This window comes from Amaranthus tricolor, chromosome 16 (assembly GCF_026212465.1).
Source record: "Amaranthus tricolor cultivar Red isolate AtriRed21 chromosome 16, ASM2621246v1, whole genome shotgun sequence".
NCBI classification, from domain to species: Eukaryota; Viridiplantae; Streptophyta; class Magnoliopsida; order Caryophyllales; family Amaranthaceae; genus Amaranthus; species Amaranthus tricolor.
This window is the reverse complement of record NC_080062.1, coordinates 21279704-21305879: the sequence shown is the minus strand read 5'-3', so window position 1 is coordinate 21305879 and position 26176 is coordinate 21279704. Positions and strand designations below refer to the sequence as shown.

The following is a 26176-nucleotide window of genomic DNA, read 5'->3' as shown; positions in this document are numbered from 1 at the left end:
ATTCCTAAATGCAAACACGTATTTATGGGTTTTTAAGCTTTTTTTGGACTTTCGCGCATAAAGTAGCTCAAACTTGGTTTGTATTGCACGAAACTTGGCACACAATACTATTTGGTATATATTATTGTGTTGAAGTGGTTAGAATTGAAAATAATAGTCATATGCTAGAAATTACGTGCTAAGTTGAGATTTTATGGGTCTCTAATCTTTTTTCGGACTTTCGCACATAAAGTAGCTCAAACTTGGTTCGTTTTGCATGAAACTTGGCACACAACACTATTTGGTATATATTATAGTGTTGAAGTGGTTAGAATTGAAAATAATAGTCATATGCTAGAAATTACGTGCTAAGTTGCGATTTTATGGGTTTTTAAGCTTTTTTTGAACTTTCGCGCATAAAGTAGCTCAAACTTGGTTTGTTTTGCACGAAACTTGGCACACAACACTATTTGGTATATATAATTGTGTTGAAGTAGTTAGAATTGAAAATAATAGTCATATGCTAGAAATTACGTGCTAAGTTGCGATTTTATGGGTATTTAAGCTTTTTTTGAACTTTCACGCATAAAGTAGCTCAAACTGGGTTTGTTTTGCACGAAACTTGGCAGACAACACTATTTGGTATATATTAATGTGTTGAAGTGGTTAGAATTGAAAATCATAGTCATATGCTAGAAATTATGTGCTAAGTTGCGATTTTATGGGTTTTTAAGCTTTTTTTGACTTTTACGCATAAAGTAGCTCAAACTTGGTTTGTTTTGCACGAAACTTGGCACAAAACACTATTTGGTATATATTATTATGTTGAAGTGTTTAGAATTGAAAATAATAGTTATATGGTAGAAATTACGTGCTAAGTTGCAATTTTATGGGTTTTTAAGCTTTTTTTGGACTTTCGCGCATAAAGTAGCTCAAACTTGGTTTGTTTTGCACGAAACTGCACACAACACTATTTGATATATATTATTGCGTTGAAGTGTTTAGAATTTAAATAATAGTCATATGCTAGAAAATTACGTGCTAAGTTGCGATTTTATGGGTTTTAAAGCTTTTTTTGGGTTTTAAAGCTTTTTTTGGGCTTTCGCGCATAAAGTAGCTCAAACTAGGTTTGTTTTGCACGAAACTTGGCATACAACACTATTTGGTATATATTATTGCGTTGAATTTTTTAGAATTGAGATAATAGTCATATGCTAGAAATTACGTGCTAAGTTGCGATTTTTTGGGTTTTTAAGCTTTTTTTGGACTTTTACGCATAAAGTGGCTCAAACTTGGTTTGTTTTGCACGAAACTTGGCACAAAACACTATTTGGTATATATTATTATGTTGAAGTGTTTAGAATTGAAAATTATAGTCATATGGTAGAAATTACATGCTAAGTTGCGATTTTATGGGTTTTTAAGCTTTTTTTGGACTTTCGCGCATAAAGTAGCTCAAACTTGGTTTGTTTTGCACGAAACTTGGCACACAATTCTATTTGGTATATATTATTGCATTGAATTGTTTAGAATTGAAATAATAGTCATATGTTAGAAATTATGTGCTAAGTTGCGATTTTATGGGTTTTAAAGCTTTTTTTGGACTTTCGCGCATAAAGTAGGTCAAACTTGATTTGTTTTGCACGAAACTTGGCAGACAACACTATTTGGTATATATTATTGCGTTGAAGTGTTAGAATTGAGATAATAGTCATATGCTAGAAATTACGTGCTAAGTTGCGATTTTTTGGGTTTTTAAGCTTTTTTGGCACTAACATCTATTTTCTCTTAGTGCTTTCGACAAGCTGATAATACCGTTGATTGCGGCTACTATACTCTCAAATACATGGGCAATATCTTACAATCCGTGAAGGAGGTTGGAGTTGAAAACATTGACGCCGTAAGTATTTGTTATGTTCTTAAATTATAATATTGTATATTTACTATTGGTAAAGTCTAATAATGTTTATGTATCATTTAATTTAATATTGTATCCAGTGGCGGACCCAGCTAGGGGCAAGGGGGGGCAGTGGACCCCCCAATCTGAAAAAAATAAATGAGATTTTTTTAAAAAAAATATATATTTTTTTTTGCGACCACTTAGCGACCACCTGGCGACCAAAATTCCCGTCGCTAATCACCTTTAAAAAAAAATAAAAAAATAAAATGCTGCTGCTGCCTGCTGGGAACCGGGAACGGGAATCCATTTAAAAAACAAAGCAAACCCTAAACGCTGGTACATACCTGTGTTCGACATTCGACAGACAAAACCTTCCTTCTCCAAATCTCCACCGCCAGTCCGCCACAGCCCACAAACGGCCGGCCAAGTTCCAGTGTAGCCTTCGACATTCGACAGACACTCAATTCCATACTTCCTCAGTTCCTCTTCGTCGCTCACAGACATTCGACATTCGTCGCTCAATTCCATACATCTGACTGTTCTTCCTCTTCTTCGCTACGCCTACTCGCTTCCTCTTCCTCTTCTCTTCAATTCCATACTTCGATACTCGACAGACACGACACACGACAGTATACTTCGTCACTTGTGAGTTCCATGCTTCCATTACTTATTTAATTGTTAATTTGTAATTGTAATTGTTAATTTGTTTAGTTGTTTCATAGCTTCATTAGTTCATTGTTAATTTGTTTAATTGTTGATCTTTGATTCTTGATTCTTGATTCTTTGATTCTTGATTATTGATAGTTAAATTGTTTGTTTGTTTGTTAACAATTAAATATTTAGTTAAATTGTTTGTTTAATTGAATAATTTGTTTGGTACTTTGGTTCATTGGTTGCAAGTTGTTACTTGATAGTTTGAATAATTAGATTGAATAATTGAGTCATATTTCTAATTTAATTAGGAAATGTCAAGTAATTCAAGTTCATCTTGTTCGAAAAAGTCAAAAGCAAAGGGAAGACAACCCGATCTTCGTGAATTATTGTTTAAAAGAATAAAATCCCAACAAACATCTAACGAAGGCAATGAATCTTCTCCTTTAAGTTCCCCTCTAAGTCCTCCTTTAAGTTCCCCTCTAAGTCCTCCTTTAAGTTCCCCTCTAAGTCCTCCTTTAAGTTCCCCTCCAAGTGAAGATGTTAATATGGAAGTAGGTGGTTCAAGTAGTTGTGATGAACCATTGGATGATGAATGGGTGTATGATGTTGAACTTCTTCCTCATGACCCGGGATTAAGGAAAAACATAATGGATTATCCCCCTAATGAAAGAAATCCGGTTATGAGAGCATATATTCTCAAAAAACCTTGCCAACCAAAAACACATGATTTCCCTCAAAGTAATATCTCCGGTAGGTTACGCCGTTTTAGTTTGAATTGGTTCAAAAAATGGGATTGGCTTGAATATAGTGTTGAAATGGATGCCGCATTTTGTTTTGTTTGTTATTTGTTCAAGAGGGATGTTGAAATTAACAAGGGGGGTGATGCATTTGTTGTCGGAGGGTTTAGAGCGTGGAGTAAACCTGATAAGCTTGAGAAGCATGTTGGAGGAATTAAAAGTGCTCATAATATTGCTTATGAGAAATATGTGAATCTAAGAGATGCAAAGAAGACATCAATTGAATTTGTATTTGATAATGCGAGTGAGGTTCAAATGAACGAATATCATATTCGTTTGAATGCATCCTTAACTTGTTTGAGATTTCTTTTGGGCCAAGGTTTGGCATTCCGGGGACATGATGAAAGTGAGGAGTCATATAGTAGAGGTAACTTTCTTGAGCTTTTGAAGTGGTTGGGGGGGAAGGTTGAGGAAATAGGAAAATATACTTTCCAAAATGCACCCAAAAATTGTCAATTAACATCTCCCAAAATTCAAAAAGACATTATCACTTGTTGTGCAAAAGAGACTACTAAGCGCATAATAGAAGAGGTTGGTGATGGTTACTTTTCTATTTTTGCCGATGAATCAAGTGATGTGTCTCAAAAAGAACAACTAGCTCTTGTTTTGCGGTTTGTTAATAGAGAAAATGGATCGGTAGTGGAACGCTTTTTAGGCATTCTACATGTGGGTGATACTACCGCTTTGTCTCTTAAAAATGCCATTATGTCCTTACTTATGGAACATTCATTGAGTCCTTCCATGATAAGAGGTCAAGGGTATGATGGGGCAAGTAACATGAGGGGTGAAATCAATGGCCTCAAGACTTTGATTATGAATGATACTCCAAGAGCCTATTACATTCATTGTTTTGCTCATCAACTTCAACTAACTCTAGTTGCGGTTGCTAAAAAGAATGTTAATTGTATTTGGCTTTTTGATGTACTTGCAAACTTGTTAAATGTGGTGGGAGTTTCTTGTAAGAGAAGAGACCTTATTCGAAAAAACCAAGCTCAAGTAGTGGCTCAAGCTTTGGAAGTGGGGGAAATTGAAAGTGGATCGGGTTTGAATCAAGAACGTGGTTTGAGTAGGCCGGGAGATACACGTTGGGGATCTCATTACAAGTGTCTAATAAGTATCATCAACTTGTTTCCTTCAATTGTTAAAGTGCTTGAGGAGATTGGAGAAAATGGCTCTCCGGATGATAAGCTCAAAGCTCAAGTTGTTTTAGGATCTTTGGAGTCCTTTGATTTTATTTTTATGGCTCATTTCATGTTGACTATTTTTGGCTACACTAATGATTTATGTGTTGCTTTACAAAGAAAGGAACAAGATATTGTGAATGCCATTAGCCTTGTTAAAAGTACAACGAATGTGTTGCAAAAGATGAGGGATCAAGGATGGGATAGTCTCTTAGACAAAGTCATTTTATTTTGTACTAAATATGAGATTGATGTTCCATCTATGGATGCTCAATATGTACCTCAAGGAAGATCAAGACGTTTTGCTAAACAAGCAACAAATCTACATCATTTTCGCGTTGACATTTTTTTGGAAGTAATTGATTTGCATCTTCAAGAGATTGATAACCGTTTTAATGAGAAGAACATGGAGTTACTTACATGCATGGCTTCCCTGAGTCCTAGAGGTAACTTTTCATCTTTTGATAAAGAGAGGATACTTAAACTTGCTTCTTTATATCCCGAAGAGTTTTCATGTTTTGATTTAACGGCTCTTGATCTTCAACTTGATGTCTTCTTGGATTCTATGCAAAATGATGAAAGATTTCATGATTTGCAAGATATCAATTCTCTTTCCATGATGCTTGTTAAAACAAGGAGACATGAGACTTTTCCTCTTATACATTTGCTAATCAAGTTGATGTTGATTCTTCCTGTTGCTACGGCAAGTGTAGAAAGAGTGTTTTCCGCAATGACGTTTGTCAAAAATAAGTTGAGAAATAGCATGGGTGATCAACTAGTGAATGATTGTTTGGTTACTTACATTGAGAAGGAAGTGTTTCTACAAGTTTCTGATGAAAAGATTATTGATCGCTTTAAAAATATGAAAACTCGAAGGATGAATTTGTAATTTTTATTTGAACGCTTGTATTTTTTTTTTTAATATTTTGGATTGTAAAACTTTTAACATCGGATTTGATATTGTAAATTGTAATTTTCTATTTTTCTTGTATTTTTCTATTTTTCTTTAAAAAAAAAATTATTTTGACGACGATCAAATTATTCGAACGACGTGACGTTCGGATTTTGCCCCCCCAAATTGAAATTCCTGGGTCCGCCACTGATTGTATCATAGGTTTTATACGACATTCCAAGGGAAACACGCCCTTGTAGAGATGGAGAAATGCGTCAATTGAAAGACAAGATTGCTGCGTATCTTGCTAATTTTTGTTCTTGGTAAATAATGTATTTAGTTTAGATTTAGGACTTTAATTTGTATATGTACATATATATTATTATATACAATCGAGAGTGTACAAAGAGATTATTGGTGATAATTGGTGATTATCATTGGATTATTGGATTAATCATTGTTTACATTGTACATTATTAAAATATTTATTAGTATTAAACGAATAAAGCAAATATATATATATGTAATTTTGTGGAGGCCCGCAGCATATAGTCTTGCACTATATGCTGCGATTTTCGGGAGCCCCGCAACATATAGTGCACTTTTCTGCTGCGGTTTTAAACCGCAGCATTTATAATAGGTCATCTGCTGCTATCACTAATAATGCTTGGGGCCAAAACCGCAGCATATTATGGCCAAAAAACCGCAGCAAATGAGGTTTTTTCCACTAGTGTTAAAAATAAATTACAGCACACAATGACGAAATTATATAAGCTGTCAGTGCAATGTCAGTTTGAGGTAAACTCAAGGTCTTGAAGACTGGCATAGAATATCCAGATCAACGAAATTAACAGATGAAGCTATCTTGCTCTTCAAGGATATGTTGAGGCGTGACATATAAAAATACAAGGCTTCGTTCAAGAATTAAGGATGCACCTCTTTTTACATTTCTCTCTTATATTGACTTAAGATCTAGTATTCTCTAAGTATTCAAAAGAGTTGTAATTCTTAATTCATCTAGCTCTTATAATTTGTAATAGGCTTAAGTGTTAAAAAGAGTTAGATTATTTCATAGTTTAATACGCCTAATTTAGAATACTTTTTAAAGTGTTCAACTTGTAATCTCTATTGTGAGATTGGGATTTGCTTTTATTAAAGGGACTTGTAAGACGTTTCTTCAAGGGAAGAACGTGGTGAGAGAAGATAGTGAGATCTTCTAGTTTGTCTTAAAGTCTATTAATAAAAGGCGTTGAAATCCTACGGGTTGAAAGAGAACTCATAGGCGGGGAGTAGGTTGTTTAGAACCGAGCTTCGTTAACATATCGTGTGTTATTGTTTAAGTTTATTTTCCGCACATACGTTATAGTTTTATTACTCGACCTAAAACTGTCCCAGAAAACAATTTTTGAAAGGTCGCTCAATCTCTTGAAACAACCTTCCAGACAAAATTTTTAAACGGCCATACTCTCTATTCACCCCCCACTCTAGAGAGTATTCGACCTCCTTTCAAATTTCATTTATGTCGATGACATGCTCATATTTGGTACAAGTATAGAGTAGGTGGAAATGACAAAATAATTTTTGTCATCATCCTTTTCTATGAAGGATTTGGGAGAGGCTGACGTTATCTTAAGCATTAAGATAATAAGACTTAATGGAGGTCTTATGTTGAACCAATCTCATTATATTTAGAAGATTCTCAAACGATTTAATATGTATGATAAATCTCCAGTTTCCACTCCCATGGATCCATGCGAGAAATTAGTACTTTATAAAGGAGAAGCTATTTCTCAATTGGAATACTCAAAGATCATTGGATCCTTTATGTATGCAATAACCCGTACAAGGCCAGATATAGCTTTTGCAGTGGATCAGCTAAGTAGGTTTACTCAAAAACCTAGTCCTACCCATTGTTGAGCTGTGAGAAGAGTACTTAGATACTTGATTAGAACAAAGGATTATGCTTTTTTTTTTATCGTGGAGATCCTCCTGTTTTGGAAGGATATTCTGATGCAACTTGGGCATCCAATAAAAAGGATAATTCTTCTACAAGTGGATGAATGTTTATGTTTATGAGAGGTGCCATCTCATGGGCTTCTAAGAAACAAATATGTGTTGCTGATTCTACGATGTGTTCTGAGTTTATCGCTTTAGCATCTGCTAGCAAGGAAGCAGAATGGTTATGAAATCTCATGTATGAGATCCCTCTGTTAGTTAAGCCAATTTCACCGGTGGCTATTCATAGTGATAGTGATTCGGCTTTGAACATAGCGTATAGTCAAACATACAAGGGTAATTCATGGCATATTGCACTAAGACAAAGTCTTGTGCATGACCTTATCAAGGGAAGGGTCATTTCTGTTGACTATGTTAATATTAAAATCAATATGGCGGATCAGTTTACTAAGCCTTTGAGTAGGAATTCCCTTGCGTTTTCGGCTCAAGGAATTAGTTTATTATGCCCATCTTCAACACCATGAGCGAAACCCAATTCAACACTAGAATAGAAGAAACATCTAGTCTTGAATTCAATGTGGATTGATCGCTCATCAGATGTTGGGAAGCAATTTTAAGACCCTTTAATTGCTTTGTTCGTTATGTTGAATAACGAGATAGTAGAGTAGTCCCTCGACGTCTCCAATTTCTAGAGTTTAGAAGATCTCTAGATTGAGTGCTTTATTCACGAAAGCATGGTAATTAGGAGAAGCTACCTATATAAGTTCGGGGTTTGGCCGCCTCAACGAAATCAAGGGGTATACTTATGATTTCATTGAACTTATGAATAGATATGGACACATGGCCTTTAACGTGTCACAGATGTGAGTTTAATGAATTATTTCATGTGTACTACTCCTTTAATTGGTTGGATATATCTGCTTAATTCGATCCGGAAGGACATTAAGGGATATGATCAATTGTAAAGATGCATGGTACTAGGTGTCAATTCAATCCGGAAGGACATTGGCATTGATGCAGGAAATGGGTTGGAGATTATGGATCGCGAAAGAAGAAAAGGATTATACACTCTAAATGGGAGAGGATTGTTGTCATTTAGTGCGTGTCATGGTCATCGGAAATTAAATTAAATAAATTAATTTAAATAAATTAATTTGAGAATATCCCAAGGTTGCAAAGTTTATGTTTTTGGCAAAAAGTAGTGTTCACGGAGCGTGAAACAACTCGCGGCTCGCGAGAAAGGAAAGAAAGCTACTGTTTTTTGGAACAGCAGGTCGCGGCTCGCGACCCAACTCGCAGCCCGTGAGTTTCCTTCTATTTTGCGGATTCTTCTTTGCAAAGTTAGTTTATCCATTTTGTTACTTTTAATGTAACTACCAACGGTTAAATATTGTTATATTAACCAAATTTATTGGGACAGTTTGATTGAAAGACGACATTAGTTCGTGAACCAATCTTGTGTTTCATGGAGTAACATGTTGCTTCGTGAAAAGGTGTAAGCTATTCTATATATATATAGAATGCTTGTGTGGTTATTTGACACATGAGATGAAATTTCTGATTTCATTTCTTCTCGAGCACTTTACATAAAGAACTAGCAATCCTCGATTGTAATTTTCCGTATCTTTTTCCATTTGAGTTTTCCTTATATCGTTCTAGATTCCGTGTGCTAGAATTTAGTATAATTCTTTGTATCTCAGAACATATTTCTGGTTTATTCCCAAGCACCGTAGTAGTGAGGAAATGATGTTTTAGGAAAGAGCATCTCGCCTAGAATTAATATCAAGTTCAAAAAAAATCTTCTTGTTACTTTGTTGGGGATTGAAGAACGGTTTCTAGGAGTTCTCGGTGGTGTACATGAGCATGGTTCTTGATTATCATATGTAATTTATTTCCTTCTACAAACTTGTAACTTTATTTTATTGTTTATTTAATAAATAAAGTAACTTTTTTTCAACATGCTTCAACTAAGGTACTCCTCTCTTTCACAGGTACATTTGGTCATTTGCTCGTAGCTGCCATGCTAAATAAATTTTGTCAAGGGCAGCTTCGATGTCTAATTGATGCCCTCTGTTTTTTGTCATCAGATGGGAGTGTCCACCAGTGTTTTGGGTACCATTATTGCTATGATTTGATCTTTGAGTATTGCAATCATACAACATGGTGATGATTATTATAATTCGGATTTTGCTGAAGAGAATTCGAAGAGGCCGAGTAAAACATTTTGACAGCAATGACTTCTCGCGTCTCTCTAGACACGTGTCCACTGTTTTTACTATAACGTTTGATATATGACTCAAAATGACGCAAAGCTAGAAGCATTGAAAACTAGACTTTAAGGGCTTCGAAATGATATATTATACACCCCATACAGACTTCAGAACTGGAAGATATGATTGTTGAACCCAACAGGTCGTAAATGACATGTATAAAATGTAAGGGAGTGTAAAATGTTTGTAAGATATGGGTATTTTCAAACTTTTCTTCTAAAATCTTCCCTTACATGAAGACTCATGCTTTACCTTTTTGACTTAGGCAAATTTGTGGACTTTCAAGGAGTTCCAAATGAATTAAGCATGCTATGATTTTTAAATCTACCTTGGGCTAAGGTATTAAGAATATAGGTATTAAGAAATTTGAGAGTAGAGCTTAATTTACCAACCATGATCATATGGCATTGTAGGTATAAAGGATTTCTAAAAATTGTGCTATTTTGAAGTGTGTATTTAGGTTTGAAATTGAGTTTTAGAAGATATTTTGGCTATGTTTGACTGCGTTTGGTTGAAGGTTGTTGCATGATGGAAAAATATATGTCCTTATCTTAGATTAATGAGCCCCAAGATCATACAAGTCTTCACATGATGTATCAAGACCTTCCATGGATCGAAGTTAGAATTTTTCAATATGGTATGACAGTGAATCAAAAGAGTTCTAAAGTGTCTAGGCTTACTCTTAGAGGATCGGCTTGGGCTAACAAGCCCCAAAATACTTGATTTTGACTTCATTGAGAGAATTTTGGGCTTTCTAGCTTTTATGAGGTTAAAATATTCCAATAAGGGATGATCTTGATCATTAGAGCCTTAAGGTGTTTGGATCAATGAGTATACCATGAGCATGACGATGACATAAAGCCTTGATGGAAATACTTGTTGAGTCAATTACATCCCGAACATAAGACATTGATAACCAAGATAGGGAGGCAAGTAGTATTTGAATAAGATAAGTGACATTTGAACCAGGCTTGAATGATTCGGCTAGGATTAATGATTGTTTATCAGAAGCAGCGTCTGAGTGAAAATCTTTGAATAACATGATCGATGTTTGAGTCAAGTTGATTGATTCGATTAGGATGTGAGATGACTAATCCAAGTTGAAGGGTTATCAAGAATCTTTGATTGACAAAGAGTCCTGGCTTGATTGGGAAGTTGATCTATAAAGGTGAAAGATAAAGGGCCTTTGCTTGACAAAGAGTCCTTACACAATCGAGTGAAGATCTTTATGCCAAAGGCTAACAAAGAGACTTGAAAAAATTAGCTAATTTGGGGCTAGCTTGCCACCCAAATTAGTTCACGATAATGGCTATAGGGATCTTCGTGCCAAAGGCTGGCAAAATAAATTGGTAATTTGGGGCTAGTTTTCCACCTAAATTCCCAAATAATGACTAATAAGGATCTTCGTGCCAAGGGCTAACAAAGAGTCCTGGAATGAATAGGCTAATTTGGGGTGGACTTGCCACCCAAATTAAATACAAACAAGGACAAAAGGATCTTCATGCCAAGGGTTGACAAAGAGTTCTGAAACGAATTGTAACCGGGGGCTAGCTTGCCACCCAAATTAATTCTAGACCATGACTATAAGAATCTTCACGCCAAGGGCTGACAAAGAGTCCTGAAATAATTGAATAGTGGGTTTGTTGAGATTGGACATCATACAAAGTTTTTCTTAACTTTCATTCATTCATTCATTCATTCACGATTTACTCAATCTTCCATTATATGGAGTTTTGTCTTGATGTTTAGAGGATTTCATTACATTTAGTTTCTTAATAAGGTATAACAACCTCTTGCAATAGTCGACTATACCATACTACTAGACTTTGGAGTAGTTGTGATGTTGGTATTTATCAAAGTAAAAAACTATCTTTGATAGACTTGTCACTTGCCTAAAATTTGGAGTATCCCCCAGATATGACATTGATGAAGCCTTCAGTGACACTAGTCTGCTCTTCTTTTTTCCTATCAGAGTTTTGATCTCGCCTTTAATTATTGAATGACCCTTGGCTAGACTGGTAAGATTTGTATTCTTGATTCAGATTCATGAAGCATCCCAATTTTCCTTCATTTACGAGTCGATCAAGGAATTTCTTAAGCTCTCGACAATGAGCAAGGGTACGACCATGCTCCTTGTGATACTCATACCACAAGTCCATATTTATTCTATTCATTGAAGTACTCACTTGAGGAGGTTGTGGAAGTTCAGATCTAATGGCATAGAAAATGTCCTTTCGATTTTTGTTGAATCTAGGATCATAACCCCTATCCTTCAACTCTTTTGACCATTCCACCGAGTAATTGTGATCAAACTTAGGAGGTTCTTGCCTACCTGACCCCATTCAAGAGTATCCAGTGTATTCTTTTGGGTAAGGTTTTGCATGTGGCTGAGCTTGGGATTGTAGTTTATCATTCTTCTTCTTCTTAGCTTGAGAGTCTATAGGTGCGAAAATGTCTGAGGCTTGAACAAACCTTTGAGCGATGTGTATTGCTTCAACATAGGAGGTAACTCCATTCTTAATGAGCTGCCATTTTAACTTATGAGTTTTCAATCCATTAATGAGTTCTGGCACAGTTGCAGAATCACTTATGTCCATAATGGTCAGGACTTCATCATGGAACCTTTTGATGTAACTGGAGACTAACTCTTCTTCTTGTTGGATAACAAACATAAGGTGAATACTTGACTTCTTTTGTCTCTTAGAGACAATAAAATGATCTAAGAATATCTTCTCGAGTTGAGAGAAACTATCAATACCCTCGCAAGGTAGTGGAGTATACCAAGACTGAGCCAACTCGGTTAGGGTAGTAGGAAAGAACTTACACAGAAGAGCCTCACATGTAGTATTGACTCCCATGTGAGCCCCATATGATTCAATATGTTCTTGAGGGTCCTGAGTTCCTTCGAAGGTCACCATGTTAGGGATCTTAACCTTACTCCGGTTAGGAGTAGCTAAAATTCGAGCAGACAGGGGGGTCCTGAAGATAAATGGAGCGTGTTCTGTTCGACCTTCTTCAAACTTATCTTGATCCGCCTTTAGTGGACTTTGATAGGATACTTCCTTCTATTGAGATGGGGATTGTTGATAAGTGTGTTCTCTTTCTTTTCTCTTAGAGTTGATGAGGGCACGAGCATCTAATTCCTCAGAACGAAGTTTTCGACTTGTAATTATCTTTGTAGCATCCATGACAGAGTGTGCCTGTAACATCTCGGAATAACTCGGGTCTTTGAAAAGAAAAGAAAATGATCTTTTAAAACAAAACAACTAAAACCCGAGTCAAACCGAAACGTTAGGAACAGTTTAAAACAGTTTTGAAGTTAAGGAAACGTGCGGATCGAGTTCTATTAGCGTTATTTAAAACTATTAGATAATAAGAAATACTTAGCAGCGGATAAGAAACGAAAAGTCAAATCTACTTATTACAACTTGAGAGCGAAAGTCGCCTCATAAAAACCAAATGCTCTTTAACTAAACTTTGAAGTTCTTTTTAAGACTTCTTTACTTTAATAATTTATTTCTTCAAGGGACAATCCTCACTCCCCAGACCTGCAACTTAACTTACTGCTATTCATTGCCCAGATAGGACACAACATCATCGCAGGGTCGTTAAGACCAAAAGCACACGTCAGCGAAAGTCGCATACCAATAAATAATAACATCGAGAAAGTTTAATTTGATTAATTAACAATTCACAGAACCGTACGCTTGATCATACTTATTAAGAATATTTATTTTTCTTGTAAAAGTTAGTCAGCTATATTGCTGTACTATCCGGCCATACTGCCAGTACTATCCAGCCATACTGCCGGTACTTTCCAGCCATACTGCCGGTACACACCAAACTCCATAAGTGAGACAATACATTAGGGGGAGCTAACCCCTAAGCAAGCCTCTACCATAGACACTCGCCATACTTCGGTGCCTATAGTTAAGTATGCATACCCCCGCGGTGGCTCATAAAGCCCTCATATGCCGCGAGTAATTCTTTTCCACCAATTGACGACATACTACGTCCACTTTTTAAGTTAGTGAGGTCATACTACCTCTACTTTCAAAACAATATATAAAGATTGACGTCATACTACGTCCACTTTTGAGTTAGTGAGGACATACTACCTCTACTTAAGTTATTGAGGACATACTACCTCTACTTATCATAACAATGTATAGAATTATTGATTCGAACGATAGCATTATTCGTTCTATATACCCATGCCTTACTTTTGGGTATCATTAATACATGATACATCGATCTATTGCGAACCACGCTGCGTGTACATACCTTAAACGAAATAACCAACTCGCAAGCGTCTCAATCAATTCCCGGTCACGAACCGACTTCCTACAAAGTTCAATCGTATTCGGGAAATAAGCACACATACACATTTTCCTCAATCACACATAACACACATATTCAATTACGTCCATACCTAGAATGCTACACACAATATGAACATCCATCACATACTACAACATGGTATAAACACAAAACTGGACAGCTTATACATTCTGTCCAGAAACTCATCTTAATACTGTCAAACTGAAAATCCGACTTCACCGTTGCGTCCGGAAGGCGTCAAAACCCCCGGGTACCAAATTTCATAATTTATAACATAGTATAAGTATTTTTAACTTAATTTCAAAGCCAAAAATGCTCCAAAAACACAAATTTTCCACTATTTCAAAACCTACGGGATTCCATTTTTTTATCACCAAAATATAAAATTTCAATGCTTTATTCTTTAATAAATCTAAACAATAAAATTTACATAATTTCCATGATCACATACAAAAATAAATTTTAATTAATTATCTATATTTTTCTTAAAAATAATTCTTTTTACTCCAATGTTCAAACACAAACACATCACATATATATACATGCAAATTTTTCTTCTATCAACCTTATACTTCTCTTTTATTAATCAATAAAAATAAATTTCCATCACCACATACACATTTTTTTTTTATGAACAACCATTTTTTTTTTAATGTATATATATATATTTATATATATATATATATTTCAATCATTCATCAAACAATTCTACACACACATGTGCACAAATCTAAAACCCTAAAACCATACATTAAATTTAAATAGAAAAAACATTATACATCTAAACATAAATTTTTAATTCATGAACAAAATCATAACTATAAAATCACACATATAAAAACATAGAAATTTAAATTAAAACTTAAAAACAAAACTAGTTTAAGAATTACTTACAATTGCTCAAGATTAACACCAAAATTTTATGAACCAAAATTGATGAATTAAGGAATGCTAGGCGTGAGAATGTGAGGGAAAAGGAGTGTGTTTTTTTTCTTACTTGCAAATTGAAATGTGAAAATGAAAAGGAGTAAGGTAAAAGGTTAAGGAAAGGAATAAGGAAAAGAATTGATTAAGGGATTTATGAGATTTTATTGCCATAATCATTCATTAATCCAAAATGGAAGTTACAATCTTCCCATAATACTTGCCATGGCCGGCCACTATTCATATTCCCTTATATTTTATTTATTTATTTTTTTTTTTTAATTAAAGATAGATTAGGAAAAGATTTGGACTTAAAATGATTTTATTTGCCTTAAAAGTTGGATTCTCATGATTTAACCTACTAACAAAATAAATAATAAAAGAAATATATATTTTTTTTTCTAAAAGAATAATAATAATAAAAATAATATATCGGGAAAATATCGGGGTGTTACAGTACCTTTGTTCGGTTAGGATCTTGTTGACGTTCTTCCCTTCCTCGGTGAGGGTTAGGGTCTTGTCTCTCCCTTTTCCGGTTAGGGTTGGGATGATACAACGGTTGTGTTGAGGTGTTACAATGATGACTGCCCCCGGTGGGCTGATGAGAATGTTCTTTTCTAATGTCATGATGAGTTAGAAATTGTATTAAGTGGAGGAAAGGTAATTTATGTTGTAACTTCAATTCCGTGACGTTTGAATGATATTGAATGTAGTCGAAGGTGGTCGAAGGAGGTTGAAGATCTTCGAATGAACCTACAAATGAATAAAGTTTACTAACCCGGGGCTATCCCCAGGAAAGCCCCTTCGATGCTTGAGTCAGCTAACGATTGAATATGAATGTAAGAATTGAATTACTTAGGGAGAATACGAGAGAAAAACATACTTCAGTCGGAAATCAGTCGGTCTAGAGCTACACCGACTAATTTCCGACTGTTTTGGGCAGTTGAAAAGTTTTTGTTTTTTGTAGTGTTAAATGAAGTTAGTGGAAGATGTGTGAAGATCATAAGTATTAGAATATTATTAAAATATTAAAATGAGGATGAACAAAGTTAATTTAGGATCAATTACCAACTACAACCTTGAATTTTAGGCATTTTAGAATAAACAACCTCGAAGTTTTTCTTACCAATAACAACCTTCAAATTACCAAACACAACATCGATACAACCACACCATCGTATAACTTATTAAATGATCGTTGACCATGCTCATTCCCCATTTACCCCTAATTAAACCCTTGGTTGTTATTAAAGGAGGAGTTTTAGTAGTTCATCGAAAATATCTTGGTTCATAAAGGGGCTTTTGATGGGGTTGTTATTAAAGGAGTTTTAATGGTGGTGGTAGGGGTGTTGAGGTGGGGAAATAGTGTTAACTAGGGAGGGTTAGAGAGAGGTTAGGGAAGAAGGGTTTAATTAGGGGTAATTGAGTAATTAGGTTAGATTAATAAATTCAATTGAAAGTCAAAGGTCACTTAGTATGGTCAAGGGTCCTTTAGTATGGTCAAAGGTCCTTTAGTAGGTCATCCGGTGAACTAGCTGTATTGATGTCATGTTTAGTAATTTGAAGGCTGTTGTTTGTTTAAAAAAACTTCGAGGCTAGTTATTCTAAAATGATTAAACTCCAAAGCTGCAGCTGGTAATTGATTCTTAATTTTATCCAAAATTTGTGATATAAGTATAATTTTTTATGAAAATAACAATTGAAGCAATAGAAAATAGTAAATGAAAACAACTTTAACGAACAGATGAAGTACCAAATAGCTAGTGTAGGTTTATTTACCTTACCTTAAAAACAATACTCTCTTTGTAAATTCTCATTTGCACTTAGTGCAAAATGATTGAAATTTACTACAAATGAAAATTGAGTTGGAGACTTGATAAAAAAATAAGTGGAACATAGAAATAATTGGTTAAAGAAAGGTTTGCGAGTGAGATTAAAACAGAGTAGAACCGTTGCCAAAAGAGGAAATGAAGCAAAGTCAAGTGGACAAAGTAAAATGCAAAGTGATGCAAAGACAAAAGGCATAGAGAGAATAATAATTAACGAGTTAAGAGATATACCCTCTGTACCTGCTCATTTTGCAATAATTGTTATTTTGGTCTGTGCCATTTATTTTGTATGATTTCTATTTTTGGATAATTATATTAATTTGCCACTTTGCTTTAATCTCATTTATATATTTTAACTTTCGTTTACTTTCATGCATATAATTCATTCACTTTTCATTTATTGCCGGTATTTACGTTTTTTTTTTTATAAAAAATGTTTTTCTCTTTACTCCTAATTGACTATAGAACAAGAGTAAATTTCAAAAAGCTACGATACGACGTCGTAACTCGCGTAACAACGCTTATTAGAGGAGGACTGATTAAATTTCAAGAGGCATGAATAATCGCCGTTAAAACAGTGGTGAAAGCCAAGGGTTTTTGTATTGGAATTTGGCGTTTAAGCTTCTTCTTCTTTCATCTGATTGCAGAAGCCTCTCAAAGGGGAAAAAATGGTGTTATCAAACAAGAAATTAAAGCAGAAGCTAAGGGCCGAGTTTGCGAAAAAATCTCTTTCCAAAGACATTGATTCTACAAAACCAACAAATGTAGAAACCCCCAATTCTGTGAAACAACTTATAGATTCCGTAACCCAGAAACCCAGATTATCAAAACGGGAAAAACGTAGAGAAATCCTCTCTTCTACGCAAATTAATGGTGAAAGCTTTAATGCCCATGTTGAGAACATTTCCAAGGGAAAGAAGAGGAAGAGAGATAAAAAGGGTGATGAAAATGGGGGAGGATTGGATGGAAATGTTGTTAAGGATCAAAATAATGTGGTGGAAAATGGAGGAGGGGATATGGAACTGAGTATGAAAGAAGGTAAAGCTGCTATGAAGAAGAAGAAAGCAAAGAAGAATAAGAAGAAGAAGAAGAAGAAAAGTAAGAGTGATAAGCAGGAGAATCAAGCTGAGCTTCCAAATGAAGTTCTTCCCCAACAAATTGTTGCTGAAACTAGGTATTCTCATATGCACTTAAATTTTTTTTTGTCTTTGATTCAAGGTGTCCAACAAAATAGATTGTTGGACAATTTTAGATGGTTAGGTTGTCAAACTATTGCCTGTTTGGTTAACGTTACTAATTGGTAGTAATGGGAATAATTTATTTATAGACTGAATTTTGCGAAGAAAGGGAAATTGTTGATGGAGAAAATGCGTGGCCATTAAATTTGTCAAGAGATATTCCTATGAGATTTTAGTATTGATTTTGTTAATTCTTGTGTTTGCTAAATTGACTGGTTAAAACATCTTGTTATGAATAAGCTAATTAGTGAAACAAATTAATTATAAAATTAGCCACTCCAATCATCTATCAAAGCTATATGTTTTTGGTTCTTTTGTTGGAAATTGGATAGATTTGATTGATTTTGAGGTGAATAATCTAGTTGAATGAACTGCTTACTTAATTATTGGATTGTTTTATCTGTTTGCAGTGAATGTAATAAAGATGATTGTAAGAAAGTTTATGTTGGAGGGATGCCATATAGTTCGACCGAGGATGATATTTGGAATTACTTTGATCATTGTGGTACAATAACTGATATTGATTGTATGAAATTTCCTGAGAGTGGAAAATTCAGGGGAATTGCCATTATCAGTTTCAAGGTACTTATTTTACATTAATTGACTTTATTTTGAAATATGACACCATTTTAGAAGTTTCTTGTATCCTAGTTCTTTGATTTTCATTGCTTAACATCTTGTTTTTAAATGTTTATCATCATAGAAATGGGGGTATAAAAAGTGACATTTGTATGAGAATCATAAGTCTTAAAGTTATGAATGTAGGACTAGAATGAGGAGTACATTATGGCGCCTAATAAAATTAAGAGGGAAATCCCTTAGATGGCCTAGTCGGTTATGTTAAATATAAGTGGAGAAAGTAAAAAGATTGGTGGTGGAAGGTGTGTTGAAACAATGACCAGATGAGTTCCTCTGATTTTCCTATATAAGGGTCTTTTACTAAGAATTCATAAACATCAAACTCAATCGATGCTGAGTTATTAGAAAATTCACTAAATGAAATGAAATTTTTAATAAGATAAGGTGCAAAGAGAATATCATGAAAATTGTACTGAGTAAACATAGTGTGGCAATAATCTTTTACCGAAACGCAATGATCATCATCAACTAAAATATCATTATTAGTGTTCAAATTAAATTTGGGAATTAGTTTATCATTATCATGAGTTGTATGGGATGTACCAGCATAATCCATATATATCTGTCATCATCAGAAGTAGATACATATTTTGAAAAGACATTGCTAAAGCCATCAGGTTCACAAAAGGATCATATAAGTTCGTGCGATCATATTGTGGACCAGATGAGAATGGACCTAAAAGTCCAGCGCCAAAAGACCTTTTCCTTGTAGATGTGTAGTAGAAAGGTGGAGCAAAACAAGACACTTGGATCGTCCAAGACTATTGTTGTGGCCAATTGTTAGAAAACCTCATCGAACTAAATTAAAGTTGAATCGCGTTGATCTTTTCAATCGAATATTGCAAGAGTAATTAGGCCAAAGATTGAGGAAAACAATGAAATTAGAGCAGTAGGGCCCAATAAATTGTAATGTTGAGTTTCAGATATTATAATACAATCACACAATTGTAGCCATAACCAAGAACCAATATCGGATAAAGTTAGAGAATTAGACGGAGCAACAGTGCAACAAGCTTAGTGCAACAGGCTGCATTTTAAAGTTTTTCAAAAAAAGCGAACCAATATTTCTCCTATTGTAAAGGTGTAAAAGATTCGCGTTTGGGTTGTATTAAGGGATATCTCATATTTTTGACCGATATTTAGGTGTTACAATAACTATATCACTCCTGTTATCGTATCACCGTTCTGTTATCACGATCACGATAGTCATTGCATTTTTGCGCTATGGTGCACAACACACAACACACGTGCAAAGCATAAAAAGCAGCTAGTGATGCATTGGTTGAAGAACATGGGGTAGTGTTGAGGGAGTAAGGAGACAATACCCTACATAGAAGATAAAGCATAAGCGGTCCAATAAGGGAAGAGTTGAGCCGCAATGGAGAACAGAAAGCAAGTTTGAAGGTAAAAAGACTAGGCAGAGAAGTCAAGGAAAGAATTTTAAATTATATTGGAAAAGGACCTTGATTCCATGTCAGAATATGTGAAATCATAGTGCATAAATGAAGTAACGGTCGCGATTGCAGTAAGAGACACAGTGATGTAATTATTCCGGTAATGGGTTTGTAGTATTACCAAATATTAGGCAAAACGAAGATCCCTAATAGTATTACCGGTAATGGTTTGGTAAATTTAGTACTTCATTTATGTGTGGTTTGGTAAATTTAAAAATTTGTACGTTGAGGCCGATACAATATGATGCAAACTTATTTTGCACTATGTGTGAAACTCCTCAAATCATAGTGTTTCCATTGATTAATTCTTATAATATCTGCAGACTACAATGATAAATTACAATCTCCGTCCTAACAATATTAGATACTCTGAGTTGAACAAGAAATATATTACTCCCTCCGTCCCTATGAGAATGCACCCAAACCTTTTGGGTGAATTTTAGTGGAAAAGAGGAATTGGATTGAAGAATAAGGCAAAAGGCAAGTGGATGATAAAAATGAGTGGTTAAGATGAGGAGATATAATAATTTTGTGAATGAGATTATAAGAAAGAGGGTAGGACCATTATCAAAAAAGAAAAGGGTGCAAAATGAATGGGACGAACTAATATAGAAAGTGGATCCCTATCAAATTGAGAGGGACAGAGGAAGTATTAAATAAGGTATATTTAACAAAATAAGATTAACTCTATCAAATTTTTTCTGTACAAGTTTTTTCAATGAATGAATATTGACCACTTCAAGGTTAGCAGCTCACCAAGGATTTTCAATGAAAGAGGATCCCTTCAAAACAAGGGTGTGCTTATAGGCTTGTAGCCTTTTGTTAGGCTCTTATACTCTGGTTACAATCTTCGAGGATTTTGTTCGAAGTGTGACTGTATCTTTCCCTATAACTTGAGCGCTTTTCTGTTTAATAGACTCTTAATTTTGAATTTGATGATTATTGTCATTGAACATTGAAAAAAAGACCTTTTTGAAGTCACCATTTATGAGAATCTTCACTCTAGATCAAGTGATGAGGACCAAAAGAAGAGAGAGTATATTTATCTTTAGGGATTATTCAACCTTCATGATAATTAAAATTCAGAATTTTCTTTTCCGGTTCAACTAAAATCCTATACATTTTTAATGCTTAACAATAAAATATGTAAATTTGTGTTTGTCCTTTGGTCTATCTCCATGGTAAAGGATCTAAGTACCTGATACAAGAAAATTTATGTCCAGAGAGCTTACTGCATGAGGAATGACTGTGAACTTAGAATTTTGAAAAATTAATTAACATTAAACTAAAATATACCTTGCTGGTTCATCATTCTGTTTTGTGAACCTTTACAATTTTTGCTGCCACAAAACATCCAGCTGAGTAACGCTGCACGATCTCCTTTGTCTTAATGGTTAGTTTTTGAGCTTTTATCTTTTAAGTGAATGCTATTGGTGCCTAGAAAGCAAAAAGTAAGCCAGTGGCTGTTTTTCTGGATTGTTCGACATTTACTTTTTCACAGCTAGAAGAAAGGTAGTGGCTGTTTTTCTTGATAGAGTTATGATCAAAATGTATCCCTTGTACTTTCAACTATACCCTGACACAAGGTAGCTTGACATGAATATGGAGCATTTGTTTAATTTCAACAGATTGGAACTTTGGAAAGGGCATATCGGAGCATTTGTTTAATTTCAATAGATCGGAACTTTGGAAAGGGCATATCAACCCGTCTTTTCCTTTCTGGTTTGGGTAATCATTTCTTTCTTACCTTTCTCTTCCTTAGTCCTTAATAGTGTGTTTGGATACAAAAAGAATAGGGAACGGAAGGGAAAGGAATGGGAAAGGAATGTGAAAGGGAAGGGAGGGAAACTAGATGGGTTTTCCTTCCTAAATGTCTATTGTAGGAAATATTTGTCTCACAAAATGTCCACAATGTCATCCTTCGAATTGCTCCCCTTATATTTCCCTCTCCTCATTTTCTATCCAAATGGAGGAAAATCCATTCCCATTTCCCTCCATTTTCTTTCAATCCAAACAAAGCATAAATATTCAAGTTGCCTCAAGAGCCTCTAAACTGATTTCTTAGTCTCGGTAAAACTTGGATTTCTCCATCTATCCCCCTTAATAAGTCCACCACCATTGATTGGCTGACGATAGGTACTTGTCGCCACCACCCTTCACCCCAATCCACCACTTCCACTTTCTTGAATACGAAAACCCACAAATCTCGTCCCAATAAACCCTCACCTAGTGTTCAAAAATTGCCCAAACCTAGAAGCCAAGTTTACCAAAGCAACCAACCACTATGGAAAGCCTATCAGCTTAGCCTTGCGGTTTTAACAGACACTGTAAAGAAGTTATGTTCATCGGTGTTGTAAACCTGAAACTCATATGGACCACTACAACTTTTACTCTTAAAAATTGGATGAAATAATCAGCTATTCAGCTAATACTTACCACAAGTTAAAATTGAGTTATAATATGTATGAAATTTGACTAAATAATCCTCCCTTTGATTTATGTTTTGCTTCCCGACTCTTCTTTGTATTTCTTTTTTGTCCTTGTAATCAATCTATCTCCTTCCCTTTCCTAACCTCCAATAGTGTGCTACCGTTCTTATCCAATGTCCAGTCTTTCACTTAAAAGTTAGTAATGTGAAACGTTTTCCTTTGTATCTTTGTATTGCAATAACTTTTTTTGGGTTGTGTCGTTGCTCTAGATCTGTCTGCTGGTGAGGTTGTGGGACCTAAATTGCATAGATGACTAATGGGCTTTGACTGATGAGATTGAGAGTTTCAATTAGGTTGATATCTGGTGCTGTTTTTTTATCGCGGAATTTATTTCTATAATTTTATGTTGCAACCAGAAGCTAGTTGTCTAGGTGATTGTTTACGTATCGTGTCTAGAATATGAGCTAGAGTCAAATTATTAGCATGTCTTGGCTCAGAGTTAAAGCTTTATTTTGATCATCATGTTAGCTTCTGGAATGTTGAATACCATTGTATTCTTTATTGCGAATTGAAGCTTACCCCCTGCCCAGCCGGCCCTTTAAATAGTGACAATGTCGCCATTCTAAATGTCAAATGTTCTTGTTCTTCTTTGCAGACAGAAGAGGCAGCTAAAAAGGCATTAGCGCTAGATGGCTCCGACATGTATGTATTTCAAAATGTGCTCCTGCTATTGATATTCTTTGCTACTCGAGTTTCCTGTATACTTATATAATACCCTTTTGCTCTCATCTCAGGGACGGCCTATACCTGAAAATTCAGCCCTATAAGACAACTCGCACTGTTAAATTACCAGACTTTTCCCCATCAATCATAGAGGGCTATAACAGGGTCTATGCGGGCAACTTGTCATGGGATATTACAGAAAACGACTTGAGAATACTCTTCTCTGATTGTAATATATCATCCATCCGATTTGGCGAGGATAAAGAGACGGGGGAATTCAAAGGCTATGCTCATGTGGACTTCTCTGACAAAATCTCTCTAACGAAGGCATTGCAACTAGATCAGAAGTTAGTCTGTGGAAGGCCTGTGAAGATAAGTTGTGCAGTCCCTAGGAAAGGAGCTCCTATGAATGTGATTTCTACTCCAACGCCACCAGCTGCACAACCAACTCCCCCAGCTGTACAACCGCAGGGGAATAATAGTGGAGTTGCCTCAGGGAAGATCAGGAGGAGGACTTGCTACGAATGCGGTGAGAAAGGCCATCTTTTTTCAGCCTGTCCAAAAAAACAGGCGACCGAACAAGCTAATCCAAATGCTAGCTAGTCGTCTATGATGATGGAATGTGACCAATCTTGTTACGATGGAGATGATGGTTAGCAGATGGTGGCCGGTAGGAGAGTTTGCAGACATGTTGGAAGATGGCTGGAGTTTCACGAGCATGCCGCATGCGTAAGACAGGCATTGTTCAGCAACTGAGTTGGGAATTGCATGTTCTACAATTTTGCATTTGTTTGTAAGCTCAAAAATAGACTCCTTTTGAGTTTGGTTGAAGAAGGAAACACTGCAGAAGTATTGAATCCATGTTTAAACCTACCAAGTTTCTTTGAAAGTACAATTTGAATAACATCACTAAGGAAGAGGCAGTAGTTTAGTGAACTACCATTTATAGTTTTAAAGTGATTATTTTTTAATCTTAGATTGATGATTTATAATCTTAACCTAAACACTTGTAATATTGAAGTAATCAACTAGAGAAATAAACTAATTATATGGGCTCGTCTCATGGTGATACGGTTTCATACAAGACTTGTTGAAATTATGTATGGATTTTAGGTATCTTGCATTTTGTACAAAATATATACACAGTACACTACTAAAATCACTAAGCAAGACTTACTAAGAAAACAAAATAAACCCATATATTCAATAAATAGAAAATTTGAAATGTTTAAGTCAAAAGATAAAAAAAAAAGAACCAAATAATCCAACTTTCAAACTTATTTCATTTCAAATTTGAGGTTTGGAGCTGTTCGTAGTTAGTAACAGCGAACAGCTATGTATATATATTTTTTTGGCTAATTTTTGAGTTGTTATTTGTTGTATTTGCATTAGAGACATTAGAATAAGTAATTACAAGTCAATGTATGTTTTAGGCGGAATGATTCATAGCCAAAACTCCGATCATTCGTAAGTGAAAGTTTGGAGGCTATGATAAAGTAAATAAACATATATACAACAGAATATATACAAATGTTTGAAATATACAACTAAATAAACATATATATATATATATATATATATATATATATATATATGTATATATATATATATATGTATATATATATATATATATATATATATATATATATATATATATATATATATATATATATATATATATATATATATGTGTATATATATATATATATGTGTATATATATATATATATATATATATATATATATATATATATATATATATATATATATATATATATATATATATATATATATATATATATATATATATATATATGTGTGTATATATATATATATATATATATGTGTGTATATATATATATATATATATATATATATATATATATATATATATATATATATATATATATATATATATATATATATATATATATATATATATATATATATATATATATATATATATATATATATATATATATATATATATATATATACATACATAGTCGATTCAAATACACAAAATTTAAACGTTAATGCTCACGACCCTCATCTACCCTATCCAACTGAGTTGGTCTCCTACACCTCCTACGGTAGTAAGAGGCGTTCGGGTGTCGCTCTGGCAGTGGATGGGACTGGTACTGTGATGGCTGTGATGGCCTAGCTTGCGAGGTCCCCCCTACGTCAGCGGGGTATGAAAGGTCCATCTCCTCCAAATGATAGACATAAGCAGGAGATGAGACGTGCGTATGGGCGGTAGTCGGTGAGGACTCTACAGTGACTTCCGGTATGAAGTGCTGGAATTGCGTGCCGACGAGCATGCCATGCGCAATCTCCCTCACCGAGTCATCGTAGGCGCAACAGGTGCATAATGTGCTGCGGCGATGATGCCACATGGTGTCATCCATCGGTGCGTGATGGAGAGGAACCACGACATGTAGTCTGGTGTCGTACGTGCGCCATGAACATTGAACGGCGCACCTTGTGCCAGCAGCTCCAGTCTACCATCCCAACGAGCGATGTGATGCCAGTTGATGTCCATCCAGTTTGCCGTACCCTGAATTTTTTCGCGAAATCGGGTGCAGCTGGGGTTCAGTGTCATAAAGCGGTGCAATGCCTTGTACCAACCCATATTGGCGCAGTACGTGTTCTGGTAGATGTACTTCGACAATGTCGAACGCACCTGAGAATCCCCGAGTGCTCGGGTACAACTGCATAGGCTTTTGCAGGGTATGGGTCCCACAAAAACTAAAATACATGTTATGAAAATGTAAGTGATATGTTAATTAAATTGTACTAATGTTAATGAGTACTGAAATATTTACCTGGTTGGGTCGTAGCAGGTCTAATTGATCTCGGTAGAATCCGAGACCGGTGAATGTGTCTTTAGCAACACAATTTCTTATGACATTGTTAATGACAGAAAATGTCAGGTGAATGTGTCCAGCTGAAACAGTGTCACTACCTAAAA

At 35.0% G+C, this 26176-nt stretch overlaps 3 protein-coding genes across 3 annotated transcripts; 2 read left to right on the top strand and 1 right to left on the bottom strand.

Moving 5' to 3' along the window:
- Window positions 1–3078: 3078 nt before the first annotated feature.
- LOC130802626 (uncharacterized) lies at window positions 3079–7320 on the top strand. The gene is made up of 4 exons (XM_057666635.1): window positions 3079–3210; window positions 3388–4530; window positions 4696–5136; window positions 7096–7320. Exons 1-4 carry the CDS (start codon window positions 3079–3081, stop codon window positions 7318–7320), a joined length of 1941 nt encoding a protein of 646 aa, XP_057522618.1.
- Window positions 7321–11971: 4651 nt separating this feature from the next.
- On the bottom strand, window positions 11972–12547 carry LOC130802625 (uncharacterized). The gene has a single exon (XM_057666633.1). It carries the CDS (start codon window positions 12545–12547, stop codon window positions 11972–11974), a length of 576 nt encoding a protein of 191 aa, XP_057522616.1.
- A 4731-nt stretch (window positions 12548–17278) lies between these two features.
- Window positions 17279–24110, top strand: LOC130802414 (phragmoplastin interacting protein 1). The gene is made up of 4 exons (XM_057666424.1): window positions 17279–17897; window positions 18372–18543; window positions 23139–23185; window positions 23278–24110. Exons 1-4 carry the CDS (start codon window positions 17392–17394, stop codon window positions 23807–23809), a joined length of 1257 nt encoding a protein of 418 aa, XP_057522407.1. The 5' UTR covers window positions 17279–17391; the 3' UTR covers window positions 23810–24110.
- Window positions 24111–26176: the final 2066 nt, after the last annotated feature.

What these genes read in the sequence shown, in the direction of transcription:
- LOC130802626 (XM_057666635.1), top strand. Translation starts at nt 3,079, where the DNA reads ATGGAAGTAGGTGGTTCAAGTAGTTGTGATGAACCATTGGATGATGAA. An exon ending in CCCCTAATGAAAGAAATCCG is followed by an intron (nt 3,211 to 3,387) that starts GTTATGAGAGCA and finishes TATTTGTTCAAG; the next exon opens with AGGGATGTTGAAATTAACAA. An exon ending in ATGATAAGCTCAAAGCTCAA is followed by an intron (nt 4,531 to 4,695) that starts GTTGTTTTAGGA and finishes GTGTTGCAAAAG; the next exon opens with ATGAGGGATCAAGGATGGGA.
- LOC130802625 (XM_057666633.1), bottom strand. Translation starts at nt 12,547, where the DNA reads ATGGTGACCTTCGAAGGAACTCAGGACCCTCAAGAACATATTGAATCA.
- LOC130802414 (XM_057666424.1), top strand. Translation starts at nt 17,392, where the DNA reads ATGGTGTTATCAAACAAGAAATTAAAGCAGAAGCTAAGGGCCGAGTTT. An exon ending in CAAATTGTTGCTGAAACTAG is followed by an intron (nt 17,898 to 18,371) that starts GTATTCTCATAT and finishes ATCTGTTTGCAG; the next exon opens with TGAATGTAATAAAGATGATT. An exon ending in TTGCCATTATCAGTTTCAAG is followed by an intron (nt 18,544 to 23,138) that starts GTACTTATTTTA and finishes TCTTCTTTGCAG; the next exon opens with ACAGAAGAGGCAGCTAAAAA.